This window comes from Phaethon aethereus, assembly GCF_964289735.1.
Source record: "Phaethon aethereus genome assembly, chromosome: Z".
NCBI lineage: Eukaryota > Metazoa > Chordata > Aves > Phaethontiformes > Phaethontidae > Phaethon > Phaethon aethereus.
This window is the reverse complement of record NC_138577.1, coordinates 88571979-88587748: the sequence shown is the minus strand read 5'-3', so window position 1 is coordinate 88587748 and position 15770 is coordinate 88571979. Positions and strand designations below refer to the sequence as shown.

Here is a 15770-nt window from a genome sequence, read left to right as displayed (position 1 = left end):
TGCCGTGCAGCCAACTTCCACATTCCCAGGGTAGTCGGGAGCTCGGTGATGCGTATAGCGCAAGGAGAACGTGTAAATGAAGCTGTAAGGTTCCTCTTTAAAAACAACCGGGGACAGTCACGGCTTGAAGAGGAGGCTGCGGCACGGGTGGCGCGCCCTGTGTGGCGCAGCGTGGTGGGAATGGCCGTACCTCACCGTACTGCCCAACACGGGGTGCTGCAAATGCAAATCTCAAAGGCTCCTGTGTCAGCCTGGGGCTGGGCAGTGGTGGCTCACCCATGGAGACTTCCCCGTCGCTGCCCGGAGAAGCCCAGGGACACTGAAAGGCCACATAAGTCAAGCCCTTGTTTCGTTTTTGCCTGGAGGTAATCCGCGTATCAAGGTTGCTGTGAGGCTGCATGTTCTGGAAGGCTCCCTCCATGTCAGCTGGGAGCATCTTACACTTGGTCCTGTGACTTCCACTGAGCCCAGGCATTTAGGACGAGAGGAAATGGCCTCAAGTTGCGCCAGGGGAGGTTTAGGTTGGGTATTCGGAAAAATGTCTTTATGGAGAGAGTGGTCAGGCATTGGCACAGGCTGCCCAGGGAGGTGGTGGAGTCGCCATCTCTGGAGGTGTTCAAAAAACGTGTGGATGTGGCGCTTCAGGACATGATTTAGTGGGCATGGGGGTGTTGGGTTGGTGGTTGGCCTTGATGATCTTAGAGGTCCTTTCCAACGTTAATAACTCTGCCATTCTGTGATGTACACGGAGTGAGCAGTTTCCAGTTTCTGCCAGAATGTTCTCTAGCATAGGTACTCGCAGCCCTCCCTCATCATCTGCTCATCTCTCTCCTGCACCTGAGGATGTGGGTCAGTGTCTCCTGCGTGGGGTGCTCCTTTTTTACGTGCTCTTCTCTGCTGGCAGTGAAAACAGAAGCAAAAGGAAAAATAAAAAGAGCTGGGAAACGCAGGGGTTAATGCTGTGAAGTCTGTGGGTGCAAACAGGGTTCTGTTAAAAAATGTAATGAAATTGGGTGGAGGTAGATAAAAAGAAATCTGAAATAATTGTTCTGTAGAATATGGCCTTTCTACATAGGCAGAAATCTTTCTCTTCACTTCTGTCTGAAGAGAGAGTCAAATAGAGAATCTCATCTCTTAATTAGAAAGAAAAATACTCATCAAACACATCTCATCACTGGAAAGCTAATGATCCACAGCTGCTAGTCTGAAAGGGCAGGCTTTTTTTCTGAACAGTAGGAAGTGTTAATCATTTTGGATGAGATTTCTTTTTAAAATATACTGTAGTTTGCAAAAGAATAGGATATTCAATATTCCAACTTAAATTATTTTTTGAAGTGTTGTACACCAGGGATAGTGTCATGTGTCTCCCTGAATGATCATTTAATGCCTGTGTCTCTCACAAGGAGTACCGACTGATGTGATGTTGTAAATGGCCAGTTCATGCCTGTGACTCTGAAAATCTAGATCTCATGGGGAAGAAGAAAAAAAGTCCTCCCTTATAGTCTTCTGTGCAGGAAATGGCAGCTATATTAAACTGTAACCTTTGAGACTCCCACTCCTCCCTTAAAATAGTTGGCTTGTTTCAGCAGTGATGAGGATCCTTTTTTTAGACAGAGCTAGAGCCATTATTTCTTTGGAAGAGATCATACCAGATACAGTCCATGTTCCACTGGATGCTTTATAGGCTTGGGCAAGTCCCAGGGCTGCCCGTTTATACTTGTTCCTTAGCTTTTCTGGATTTTTTTTTCCCCTCCTGCACTTGTTTAATGGATGGTTTCGTAGGCTTTTCTCCCCTTCATGCATGAAGTGAAGTGAAGTGATGTTTTCTACATACTGCTTCCCTTCTTCCCTCTCCGCCAGATGTCAGGATTTTGCTCATGTTTACTTAAAAGTTTTGTCTAGTACTGGGAATCTGCTTGTTTTCTCCCATGTGCCTTTTGTGAGTGCATGTCTCTTCTGGGGAAGACAGTGAGGCCGTTTCACCTGCAGTGCCATCACTCTGCTGATCTTGCACGGCACGTGTCTCCTCGGTGTGGCAAATACAGAGCCCCTGTTTTCCCAGTGCCTGCCTGAGACAGGCGCCTGAAAGGAGGAACTGGTTAAAATTCAGCCACACTGGATGGAAATGAAGCTGGCAGGTCCGTGAAATCATCTTCAGGAGATAGCGGTACACATTTTTGAAAGATATGTCCATACAAGTAGTAAAGAAGTAATAATATAGTATTTTACTAGCCTACAGCGTACATTACTGTAAGGAATTAATACTCTTAAGGATCATTTGACACATGCGAGCCTCAAGTGAGGGCTGTTTGGATGAGAACTCATTGATACAGGGTCCATGATGACCATGTTCCTCAGCCTCTTCTCAGGTCTGTAACTCCTGAGACTGTCTAGGTCGCTGGCTTCTTTTCTCTGGAGCCATGGATTCCTTGGATATTGCTTGATTTTCTTTCCATCTCTCTAACTAAAGTTAGGATGGGACCATAAGAAAGACTGTATGCATTGCTATTTCTCAACAGGTGGTCTCTAGTATTTACTTTTCTGATACTTGGGTGCTGTTTGCCGACTTCCAGAGCTCCCTTCCATGTGTATCTATTGACTCAGGGCATTTCTGAGGTTAAAAGGTGCAAGGATTTTTTGCTTTTCTTTTGAGGTGCGAATTCTGTTGTAATTTGCCTATGTAAATTTGCCGCAACACATCCCCATAGAACCTGCTCTCAGAAGGGTAGTTAGCAAGCTCATAGAAGAACTCTCAAATTCCATGAGCTGTTGTTTGCTTCTTATTCATTACCATTTCTAACAGATTTCCTTTTAAACTAAATGACCTAAAAAAGGCAGTTTTCTTTCAAATGAAATATTAACTGTTAGAAGTGCCAAACTGCTTTTTCAGTTCTTTCAGTATTTATCACGTTTGTCTTGCAGTCTCATGGGACTTCCACATACATAGCATTCCGTGATAGAAAGTACGGGTATGAGGTAAATTAGCTGATCTTGATACAGGAGATTACTTAAAGTACAGATTTTTTTTCTTTTATGTGGGAGCTTGTGTTTGATAAGAGTATTTTATTTTGATTGTAAATAAAAATCTACCAGAAGACTGTTAAAATCCCCCTTTTCTTCACACTGAGCTTTATATACATCTTGGTGATTGATTTGCGAAAATGAGCCCCTTCGTAGTTTTACTTAGGTATTGACATTGCTTTAGGTTTGCTGGTTTTGTGGCACACCGCCTTCATTCATTTTAGTAGGTAGTAAAAATAGAAATATTGAAAAGCTTAACTATTTGGATGAAAAAGGCTTAGCAAGATTTCTGGGTGTATATCCAACTGTGGTACATAGGGTGATTTGCTATAATAATTTCATTTTTGTTTTTTGTCATGTTAGAAAACAAATCCATTATGGCTAGAGCTGGCTAAAATAAAGGGGGTTTTATTCATAGCGAAAACTGGATCTAAGAATTATTTTCATTTGACCTCACCTAAGTCCAAAGATTTTTAGTTCTTTCCTGCAAACCAATAATTTTGTACCAGCACCAGCAGGGAACAGTGTATAGTCTGCCAGACAGATGTGTTTTGAGGAAACACATCAACAATTCAAAGTTTTTAAAGGGGTGGACTTCGATGGCTTCTCAGCAGTCCTTTTATTCCCATTTTTTGGGGGTCTGTAGTCATACTGTTTTGCCATGCTTTCATTAAAATAGTTGTATGTTTTTGCCTTTTCACGTGATTTTTTGCTAGTTTTCTTATGCAAAAGATTTTTTCAGATTTAGTTGTGATGTTTACTACTTCTGCTTGTTTGTGTGACATTACTATGAGCTGACCAAGTGCTTTCTTCTAAACAGCAAATTAATTTCTATCCATGGAAATAAGTAGCATTTTCCTTCTTACGTAGTGATCTTAATTTTATGCTTTTTTGCATTATTTTTTCCACATAAGCATTATTCTACAAGACAGCAAATAATATTCCTCATAGGCTATGCTGTTTTCCTTTTGCAAGAATTAATGTACAAAGCAATGGGAAGTGTAGCCGTTGTTTCAAGCAGGTAAGCGTCTAGTCAACAAAGTGGTTAATCAACTTTCCTGCCTAAGGAGAGGAGGGGTTCTTTAGAATTGTTTTAATTTGTTGGTCTTAACTGTGATTAAAACTGATTTGAATCACTTTTTTTTCCTGCTCTGTCTTCCAGCTTTTCCTTTTCGTGGTCTGGAACTTTGAGCTCTACATGATACCATTGGCTTTGTTATTGCTGCTGGCATGGAACTACTTCCTGATCGTATCGGGGAAAGATAACAGGCAACATGATACGGTAAGTCTTCTCTACTTCAAGTGCGTACATGTCCTTTTCTTTTTTTAACTAGATAAAATTTTGTAACTGAGTTTAAATATGACATGTTTTTGAAAATGTCTTGGTTCACAATGCTTCGTGGACAATTTTCCCACCTGCAATTTAATTTTTCTCCAGCTGTCCAATAAATGTGTCTGGTTTTGTTGAAAATGTCGTGTAAAAATACAGTAGAACATGTACTATCCTCAGAAATCTGGTTTGTGTGGGAGCAGAGATGAGAGGCTTATTGGTCAGGAGAAGGCAAATTGTCTGGAAATGGTTTTGTGTGGCTAAGTCTTTATGTTGCATTTTTTATATTATTATAAATATATTATTTATATTGAAGTTAAAGGTTAAAATTGTTCCACTTTATTAACAGTTTGAGAATGTATCACATTTTATTGGATTTCACAGTTTATCATTAATATGTTAGCATCATTGAGCTTAATATAAGCCTTTTCTTAGTTTCTTCTCCTCATCTAATGCCATCATTTAATTAAATATATGTAGCTGGGATATAAAGTAGCAAACATTTACTAATAACTCGTACTTATTAATAATAAAAGCATGGTTCAGATTTTCAGAAGTGGCTATCAAAAGTTGAAGTTGTATTTTATGCTGTGCAAATTTTCTAGTATCCAGGCAGATTAAGGATTTTGCATGTATTTTTTTGCCTAGCCTTATGAATTTGATATTTCTGTCAGTATTCATATCCCAAAAGCAGTGTGCTGTCTAGGACATAATGATCTGATGGATAGCCAGATGGGTGGAAAAAAACCCAAAACAGGTTAGATGATAACTGGTCTCAGAGGATAGTGGTTAATGGCGGTCGGTCACAAGTGGAGTACCACAGTGCAGAAGGACCTGTCCTGTTTAATATCTCTACCAGCAATGTGTATCAATGGCAGAGTGCACCCCATCAAGTTTTTGGGTGACACCAGGTGTGTGGGACCAGTTGATACCCTGGATCTGTCAGTCAAAGGGACCTAGGTGGGCTAGAGGAATGAGCCAGTAGGAACCTCATGAAATTCAAGAAGGAAACCTGTGAAGTCTTGCTCTTGGGGAGGAATAACCCCTTGCAGTGATACAGGCTGGCCATTGATTGCCTGGGGATCAGCTCTGCTGAATTGAGCCTGGTCATCCGGGAAGACAGCAAGGTGAATGTAATCCAGCCATGTGCCCTGGCAGGAAAGAGGGCCACGAGTGCCCTGGGCTGCCTCAAGAGGAGCACAGTCAGTGGGTTGAGGGAAGTGATTACCCCTTTACTCAGCACTTGTTAGGCTGCATCTAGAATAGTGTCCAGTTTTGGGTAACCGCGTTCTAAAAGATGTTGATTAACTTGAGTTCAGTGGAGAGCTACCAAGATGGTGAGGGAGCGTGAGAAAAAGCTGAGGGAAATGGGCTTGAAAGAACCTAGAGAAGAGAAGGCTTTGGGTGACCTGAACAGCAGCTCTCCACTACCTACAAGGAGGTTATCAAGAAGAAGGAACTAGACTCTTCACAGTGATGTGTGGTGGAAGAGACAATAGTAATAATTTGAAACAAAAGGGGTTCAGACCTTTTTTGCCATGATAATTGTTAAGCAGTGGTAGAGGTTGCCCAGGAAGGTTGTGCCATTGCTCTTGGAATTTTTCAGGACCCAACTGGATAAAGCCCTGAGCAACCTCATCTGACCTCATGGCTGACCCTCCTTTGGGCAGGAGGTTGGAGGTCCCTTCCAGCCTGAAGGTTCCCATGACCCTAATGTCTAGCAACTGTCATTATTAGTGACCAGAGAAACTGATATAGCCCTGATCCTGGCACTGGTATTACCCATCTACATCACTAAGACTGCTATACTTCCAAGGGTCATCTAAAATTAAGGGTGGGGATGGTAGAGGTATTCCCTAATCCCAAAGGTTGCTACACTTATGGAAAAAGCCTAAGATCTATATTTAAAAGGTGCATTACTTAAATCACAGCCCTTAGACTCCTGCTGCCTGAAATGCTTAAAGCTTCTCAACCTGAAGATTTTATGAGTAACTGAAATCCCTTGTGGAAGGAGAGTTTTCACTTGTGAGCTGCAATACACTTCGTTTCTCTCTGAAATGCCCCCTACCTGTGAAGATTAATTGGGTCATGTAACTTTTCTAACAAAATAATGAAGCTATTGATGGGCTCTCTGTTGAGGTCACCAAATGCTGCTCTAAAAATGTTCTTCTTGCTGAGACTGCTTCAGACCAAGCTGTACAACTTATATCAACCAGTCATGTTCTTCCCAAATATTTGATATCTGTGCCATTAATTACTATTTTTTGCTTAGGTGTATTCCAAGTAAGTTGGGACCTCATTTTTAATGAATTGAGCTTGGTTATCATCATGGTGAGCATCTGTCTTCTATGAAGTGATCTGCAGACTTACTGGATGCCTTTCTAATTAACTCACAAATCTTCAGTAATATCACAAGTCCTTAGCTTAGGTCATTAGCACAGTATCATTAGATTAGGAGTCATTTAAATATTTCTGGTTTCCTATGCAGAGTGTAAATATTAACTAAATTAATTAAGCAGTGTTTCCTAGTGGCTAGAGAATGCTTCAGAGTTCACATGATCTGGCTTCTGTTCCCAGGTTTCCAGCAATTCCGTGTGTGCCTCAGTGAAATCATTGACTACTTACCTTAGGAATATTATGTGTCTTTAGAAGCTACTTTGAAATCCTTAAGCTAATGATAAGACAAAAAAATAAATGTATTTGTTAATTTTTCTTACTCAATTAACACTAGACAATTGTATGCATTTTATAATTGTTTAACGTCTGTGGAAAGTACTTAAATTTGGGACCTTAAAAAGTAGCTCAGAAGAGTTAGTTTCCATTGTAATATCCCTACAAGAAAACAATTATCAATTGTTTCATCAATTTAGGCATTAGGGATTGCACTCTTCTGCAGGTCAATGAAATAGTGATCGCTAAGTTTCTGTCCAGGTATGGCAGATGGACTCGCCTTAATTCATCCTTGTTTGACTGTCCCTGTAGACAAGATATCTTTTGCTGTGTCCTCTTGGGCAGTTCTTTGAAGTAGTTTGGAACTTATTTTCTTGTGGAATGATTCACCTGCCAAATGATCTGGGTTACTCTGTTATAACGTGAGCCTGCACTGCTTGTTTGAGTGCAAGTATGGTTATTTTGCCATTTACTCTGACTCCTAATAAGTTATATGTGCAAATCCTTTCTTGAATTAAAAGTGCAATGAGGCTGGGGCAAGGGGGAGCCCCAGGTGTATTTACTAATAGGAGATGAGTCTATTGGAAAGTCCGGCAGAGAGGTGAAGCAGCATGTTAGGCATTATTGCTTTCATGGATTCAGCTGGACTCTCTTTGTAGGATTGATCGTCACTGTGGTTTTAGTCGAACACTGGCACAAACTTCAAAGAGGAGCATTGGGTTGCCTATCTTTTACACATTTAGATCAAGATTAGTTGTGTTTGATGAAAGATATGCTTTCATCAAATACAAACTCTTGCATGAAACGTTGGTGTAAGCAGATGTAGAGAGGTGTAGATTTAGTGGACGGTTCTCTAAATGAATCTGTGAGAACTGATCTAAAATTAATTAACTTCTGGCATTGAGTCATGTGGCAGGTATAAAAAATCACAGAATAAATATTCCCTTCCAGTATTAAGCAAGGAAAAAAAAAATCACTAAAAAACATTCCTAATGCCTTCCTCTGATTTTCGCAGTAACATTTTTGCCTGAAGCTTGCCTAGCTGCTTTCTCCAAGGATCCCTGCACTTCCTTACAATCGTACTCCTAAATATCTGACCTCACAACATTATTTTTAGCACAACTGCCGTTCTCATCTTATACCACCACATAAACACACAAGACTAGAACTGAGTGGATCTTACCACTTCTATTTCTTTCCCCTGCTTTTTTTCCAACATCTTTTTCACATCCTCTGAGAGAGAGGAGAGGTATCAACCGCTGCCGCTTTTCTGTCCCCGCTGCCCACTGTTCCTTGTCACCCGTGCTGGATCCGTGCAGTGGGGAGCAGCATGGACGTGCTGCCCCTACACGTTGCTGGCCCCATGGCTAGGGCAGGTGCCGGGTAGCAGAGCGTCGCACGGTGACAGACTTCTTAGGATGCTCGGGGAGAACAAGGGTAGAGGGGGAGCAAAGGACTGGCTTATTTCATAGCAGCCTTGACTCTCTAGGAACCCCAAATCACATCCTACAATAGATGGGCAAACAGAAAAGTTCATCCCACTCAGCTGTAATTGAAAGACTTACAGATCTATCCAAACTAACAGAAACTGTGCTGGGGTTTAAAGCTTCTTTTCAGTCTTTTAAAGAAACTACTTAATATTTTGATGTTTTCAAATGTGTTGTACAAAAAAAACCCTCACCTTTGTAGCTTGGAGGAAACAGCAGCACTGCTGTCTGGGGGGTTTTTTCACTTCCATTTCTAAGCAAAAGTCACAGTTATTAGAACTGCATGAAGTTAGTGGAAATAAATGTCTTTTTTTTGTTTCCCTCCTTTTCTACTTCAGGCTGTGCTCTGTTCTGTCTGCCTGCTGGCACTGCCTAACTTAAGGATGGTCAGATAATCCCTCATAGTGATTAAAAATGCTCCCACTCTCCAGCTGCTCTTGTCCCCTTCTCTCAGATGAAACAGTTGATTTCGTGGTTGGAGTGTGTCCTATTGCAAATGATCCGGTTTGCATAGTTATCAACTTAACTTACCTTTTTTTCCCTGTGTATGTAAGCCTGACTACCACAATTAGGACAAACTGTGATGGTCTCTCAGCTGTTGGGCCATAATGCTTAACTGCTGTAACAGGCACATTGCATCTCCTGTGGTCACACTGCAAGTGCTTGCTCTTCTTTGACTAAATAGGTAGCAGACAGGGAGCCTAGGTCATCTTCTCCTCAATCCTGCCATTGAGGAGAAAGGTCTGGAAGAGGAGTGGGCAGATCAATAACCAGTTGCACAGCTGTTATTGACAACAGGGACTTCTTCTTTTACAACTATGGGATCCTCCTTGAGGATGGAGGACTGCCTCTAGGAAGAGGCAAGATGCACCTCACCAAGAGGGGCAAAATCTTCTTTACCAGAAGGCTGGTGAACCTGATGAGGAGACCATTAAACTAGAAATGATGGGGGAGGGAGGTGATGATGAACCACAGTCAAGTGAGGAAGTGGTGGTCTGAGTTGGCAAGCAAAGGGTGCAGGGTGAAGTGGACAGGAGAGACCTCAAAACCAATCAAAGAGGGCAGAGGGGGGCCACCCCAGGTGTATGCACACAAATGGCAGGTGGTAGAGTCACCATCACTGGAAGTGTTCAAAAAACATGTAGACATGCCACTTCATGACATGCTTTAGTGGGCATGGTGGTGTTGGGTTGGTGGTTGGACTTGATCTTAAAGGTCTTTTCCAACCATAATGATTCTGTGATTCCTTGAAATAAGGAAATGCTGCTCTGGAAGAGGCCTTCACAGCCTTTCTGAGAACCCAGCATGTCAGGGGGTCTCTGCCTGAAGTGCCTGTACATTAGTGTGCACAAGCATAGGAACCAGTAGGAGTTAAGAGGTCCAGGTGCAGCTATATGCATGCATGATCACAGGAACACAGTGGGATTCCTCACATGACCGTCATGCAATGGATGCATACTGGCTCTTAGGTCAGAGAGGGGGAGTGGGCAGGGAGAGTTGTACTTCAGCCCAGCAAAGGGAAGATGATGAAGGGATCAGAGCATCTGGCATACAAGGAAAGGCTGAGCAAGCTGGGACTGCTGTGTGTGGAGAAGATGAGGCTTAGGGGGGATCTTGATGATGTGTATAAATTCTTGAAGGGAGCGGAAGAAGAGAGAGACAGACACTTCTCAGTGGTTCCCAGTGACAGGACAGGACAAACCGAAATACATGAAATTCCAACTGAACACAAGAAAACACTTTTACTCTGGGCGTGATCACACCCAAGACCAGGTTACCCAGAGAGGTTGTGGAGTCTCCATTGATGGAGATACTCAAGACCTTACTGGACATGGTCATGGTCCTAGGCAACCTGCTCAGAGGTGTCCTTCCTTGAGTAGGGGCATTGGACTTGATGATCTCTGCTTGAGTAGGAGGGTTGATCCCAAGATGTCCCTGCCAACCTCTGCCACTCTGTGATTCTCTGAAAGATGCTAACCTTTCTCTCCTTTTGGTCTATTATTTTTTAGGGGTTTTTTCCCAGCAATTTAAAATTTAATAGGAGAACAATGCACATGCCTGGAGTTACCTATGAATATTCTTCTGCCATATATACCCCTATGGAGAAGAGGTTTAATCACTTCAGTTCACATTCTGCATTTACAGTTAATACTTAGAGCCTTTAAGGAAATACTAAATAGCTAATTTCCTCTTGAATTTTCAAGTTGCACATGTCATTGCATTGAAAATGATGGTGAACAGCTGGGAGTTAATGTGCCATACACAAATTCTTATGAATCTGTATAATAGAGTATATACACATATTATTAATCTTGTAAGAGTGATATAAAATGGCACAATACATCTTTTAATGTCACTGGAGATTTTTTGTGAAATAGGCTTTGATGACTTAAGTTTCTAGAGTATATGTTTCTATTAAAAGTTAGAGCTGGACAGATTTAGGATGAAATCTTGAGAACAGAAGAAGAATAACTTTTGTTAAAGACAACCTTTTGTTTTGAGATTTTAACCAGCTTCTGTGGGTGCTTTTTATGTAGGCCTCCAATATGATATGTATACTCAGATATTTTATCTATGTGTCTTCTGGAAACTGCCACATGAAGGAAAACAAAAGGGGAATGGGAAAAAGGATGCTTACAAATATATCCATCTCACTGGATTCTTTCTTTCCTCAAGAAAGGATGGTGAGCATGATGAGCTTGAGTTGGTTGTGCAATCCCAGCTCGGTTACAGCTAGAAGAAGCTTTTCTGATTAGAGTCCACTCACTTTCTTCTGGTGGCAAGGCAACAGTGTCTGTCAGAGCTTTTGGTGAATTTGCTGCTGCTCCTGCTCGGGGCAGAGCACACTGCTTTGCCGTACCTTCAATATAGAAGCCAGCCCCACCAGGAAGGTGCCTGACTCTAACCACCTGTTCTCCTGCAAGTTGAAAACTGGGTTACCAAGCAGATAACCACGGTAGTAATTTGATTTTTCTGTTTTCCTTCACATTATGGTCTGAAAGCATGGAAGCATGAGTCCCTAAATTTCTTAGTTTGAAAGAATTTCAAGGGGTTTTATCTGCAGATGAATACAGGACAAACACCAGGTGCTTCAGATCCATTGCCTGTGCAGTACTTTCTTGTGCTTGAAGTCCAGAAGTCGTCTTCTGACAAGGAGTGAGCAGTGATTTCTAGTTGAGGACTAAATTCTTGCTGTGAATTTATGGCAAGGATAAATATTGTCCCTGTATTCCAGTTAAGAGAGTGTTTAGAATATGTAATTTGCAGAAGATGATACAAAAGGATGTTGTCAGGTTGGCAATTGCATCTTGACTTCATTTTGACTGAGAAGTTTTGCCTCTGCTCTGATAGCAACAGCAGCAGCCACAAAATCTCCAAAACACGAGGACATAGAACACGGTTAGGCATAGAACAGTATGTGTGTAAAACTAGTCTGATTTATGACACCTCTAAAATTAAGGAAAATACAGTTGCTTTTACAGAATTATTTTCAACAATATGCAGAAAGGATTTTACCTTATATTTGCTAACCATTAACTAAACTTACGTTCCCCTCCGCACCTCAACATAGAAAGTGACTCTCATTCCGTTTCTGCTTGAGCCGGATGGCGATCGGCACATCACTCCGACAAGCGCAGCGAAGTCCACCAGCTTTTCTTAAAACGTGCAGCCGGCCTTACTTTTGCCAAATTAATCAGAATCTCAGACTCGGTCTCCCTTTGTTATCATCAGTGAAATAAGTTAGAAAGGCTGTTGCAAGCAGGTCATCATCTGTCTGTGCGTTCAGTGTGGGTGCTATTGGAGCACAAAGACCACCGGCAACACGTGCCTGAATATTAAGTACTCTGCTGAGAACCATTTCTGTGTTCATGCAGCTGTTTGTTCTTTCTATACGAACCGTATAGTGCAGGAGAAAAAATACACTATAGTGCCCCACTATGGGACACGTGTGGGTTTTTTTAATAAATCAGAAAAGAAACATGAAAATGTCAGCTTAATCAAGCATTTAGATTTTATTAATCAAGTCTAATTTTTATGAGTGCAAATAATCGCTGAAGCTGGACAAATTTGCTCTAGATTGCATCAGAAACATAATTTTAATATTTAATGGCCTGCTGAATTTAAATGGAGAATTATCTTTATGAAACATGCTCTTCATAATTTGCCATTAAATGAGAAATGAACAAATCAACATAAATCTTACATAAAGGTTATTTAACTAAATGTTGGTACTATAAATATTTTAAATGCGTTATGCACTAATTTAACAGTCACACACTACACTATATGAAGGTATAAGTTCGGCAGACAGCGTTTCTCTCCTGCAGCGTTGTAGAATGCAATACTGCAAGTGGCTAGCTGTCTGGGCTATGGTTAAAAGAGACTGTCTGCACTGCAGTTATAATCCCGGCGTCAGGGTTTATGTACAGTATTGGAGTATGTAGTAACTCCTTGCTAAAACTTTTATGTGGCTGTTCTCATCCTAGTAGCAGTTACAAAAACCAGATGCACTACAGAATTGGGATATTTTGGCTGTTTTTGGTCACCTAAAGACAAAATACCAAGATGAAAAGCTCATCCTAGATATCTCCGGCATTTGAAAAAATTGTGGTTTTTTCTATCGTAAACCAGTTGATTTTTAACTTAAATTTTGCCACATTTTTTCAAATTAGTCCTCCAATATTGTAGAGATCTGAAATAAAATTGAAGTTCACTGCACATAGAGACCTTTTATCTATGAGACCGTTTTAATGATTTTTTTTTGCATTTGCATCAAGATTTACATGGCAACAAGATTCACTTGACAGATTGTAGTGGCTATTATAAATAATCAATATTATAGAAACTAACATAACTTCAGTTTCTAGTAGAAATTCCTATGGTTATGTATCAGATTTTTATTCATTTTCAGTTTGGTTTTCTTTTGCTTTAGCACATTTTAATTCAACCTAGACTTTAAGGACTTTGGGATTGTACTGCAGTTTTAATGTATTTACCAAAATGTGTCAATACCTGGGGAAAAAAAAAAAAGAACTGAAATTACAATAAGATGTGTATTACATACATTGTCACCTAAAATACTTAATACTGCTTTTTTCAACCAAAAAGCTTGTCAGCTCCAAATATGAATGTAATAGACTGTGTCACACCCACAAGCTTAAATTTATTTGGATAAAAGCCTTTTTATAAGACAAGCCTATCTGGTCCTACAGGAATCTGAAAAGTACTTGAAGAGAAGTAGTAGTAACAGAGAAAACCAATATTGAGCCATTGTGTTGTTAATGAAATAGTTGGACATGAGGTTTTGCCCAAGAATTCTAGCTCACAAGATTTTGTGACAGTGCTTTTTTAGTAGTCCTGCACAGTAAACTTGCCACTGATATTTAGCCAGGCAGAGAATGTTTTTGGTCGTTCTGCTGAACTAAAAATGAAGCATTCTAAGAGAGATCTGACATTTCAAGTGTACAGTACATGTTGAAGCCTTTAGATGGAGACACAGTTCAAGTAAACACCTAATACTCAGTTCACGATGCATTGTGTAAATACAAGAAAAAGCTGAAATAAATGAGAACCAAATATTGAAAGAAATACAGAGAAAAAAGGCCTACTCTTTGTGCCTTTTTTATGTTAAAAATTACTTAGTCTTAACTACATTCGCAACTGAATATTGAGAGCATGTAAAGCTGACAACAGGAGAAGGGTTACATGTTCTTATAGCAAACAGCATTTGCTGCCCATGCATGTTGCCAAGAAATTTATTATACTGCAAATAAAAATTCCGTTGTTGACATTACAGAACTACATGTAATCAGTAGCATGCATCAAAAGGCATCTGATAGCCATATTAAAGTCTCATTTCCTATTAAGAATCAGACTAAATTACAACATGAGCACTTCCCAGAATAAGCTAACAAAGTGCATTCTGTAAGAAGAAATAATTGTGTTTGAGTGTCTCTGTAAAAATCAGGAAGTGTTTTGGCAGTAAAGTACTAATGCTTTTCTTCTTAGTCTGCTGTCTTCTGTACTGCAATATATTCGACCTTACTGGCAAGCTTATCACACTAATTATTATTACATCTAGTCGTTCAGTTATCTTGATGATTACTGCAGATGAAATACCCCAAGGTCAAAACTTTAATAGTATAAATCAGGATTGGTTGTATTCCAGATATACTACACTATTAAATCAGAATCTGTTAATCTGATTTTTATTTTGCTTGTAACTGTGGGATAAAAAAGGTGGACATTTTAATTAGGCTGTATCCCCTGTAAAGTTTCTCCTCAACAGCTCCGTGAGAGAAGCAGACGTCATGTTCTGACAATGAGCATAAAACTGCTGCTGTAGCAGGCTTACTGATGGTGGACATCTTTACTTCAATGTGAAGTACCTGGAATGACCTGAGCGCGCCAAATGGTTTTGTGCATCCTTTTTAATCCGTACACATTGTACAATTTTATACTACATCTACACATCAACACTGAATTGAGTGACACACAAGCATATGGTACAGTTTATGTCCGACAGTATGAATTAGCGTGAAATCCAAACAGTCCTGAACAGTACAATTCTGACCACATTCATTGCACATCTAAAATGCATTTAATTCGTAACCAAATCTCATTCCCTCTTCTGTTTTCTCTTGTGAATGTTAATACCTGTATGTGAAAATACAAATGTCTGCAGATATTTTGACACCATAACATGTGATATAGCATAAAAAGTATTTTGTTTTTCATTTGAAACCACCTGTGCTTGAAGGACTACATCAAGCAAGTTATAAGCAAATCTGAGAAATGCTCGTGGTGGGCGGGCAGCATTGGTTCACATTAAAGAAAAGTAGTCCAGTAACAGCCGTCGTTAACATGCAAAAACATCAAAGTATTTTCTGTGCAGGCGGTTCTGTCAGATCAGCCGAAGAACTCAGAACAGAAGACAGTTCATGGGGTGACTTGTGGTTTGCTCATTTTGTATGAGAAAGTGCAGGCTGATACTAAGAGAGAAGGACCTTCCATTAAAAGTGGTGCTACGTTTCAATGTGTCATTTTTCCACAGAGTCTTTAGATTCAGGAGGTATTTTAAAGTTCTCTACAGTCATGGGGTTTTGTTTCAATGTGCGTGTGAATAACTAGAATCCAGCCATACTTGGTGTAACTTGGTGGTAACAACCAAGAGGTGCTAGGCGTAGAAGTCAAAGTGAATTATTTTCTCGGAAATCCTGTTCTGCTTGTTAGTCAATAGATCTTCTTTAGAATAAATGGAA

General features: G+C 40.3%; 1 protein-coding gene across 1 annotated transcript in view; it reads left to right on the top strand.

Moving 5' to 3' along the window:
* MCTP1 (multiple C2 and transmembrane domain containing 1) overlaps positions 1-15770 on the top strand; it is a gene marked incomplete at its 3' end in the record, with an annotated part of 282449 nt that overhangs the window by 220615 nt on the left and 46064 nt on the right. Inside the window, exon 16 of the mRNA XM_082012858.1 lies at positions 4184-4303. Coding sequence (XP_081868984.1) covers positions 4184-4303 — 120 coding nt within the window. The remainder of the gene's footprint in view (positions 1-4183; positions 4304-15770) is intronic.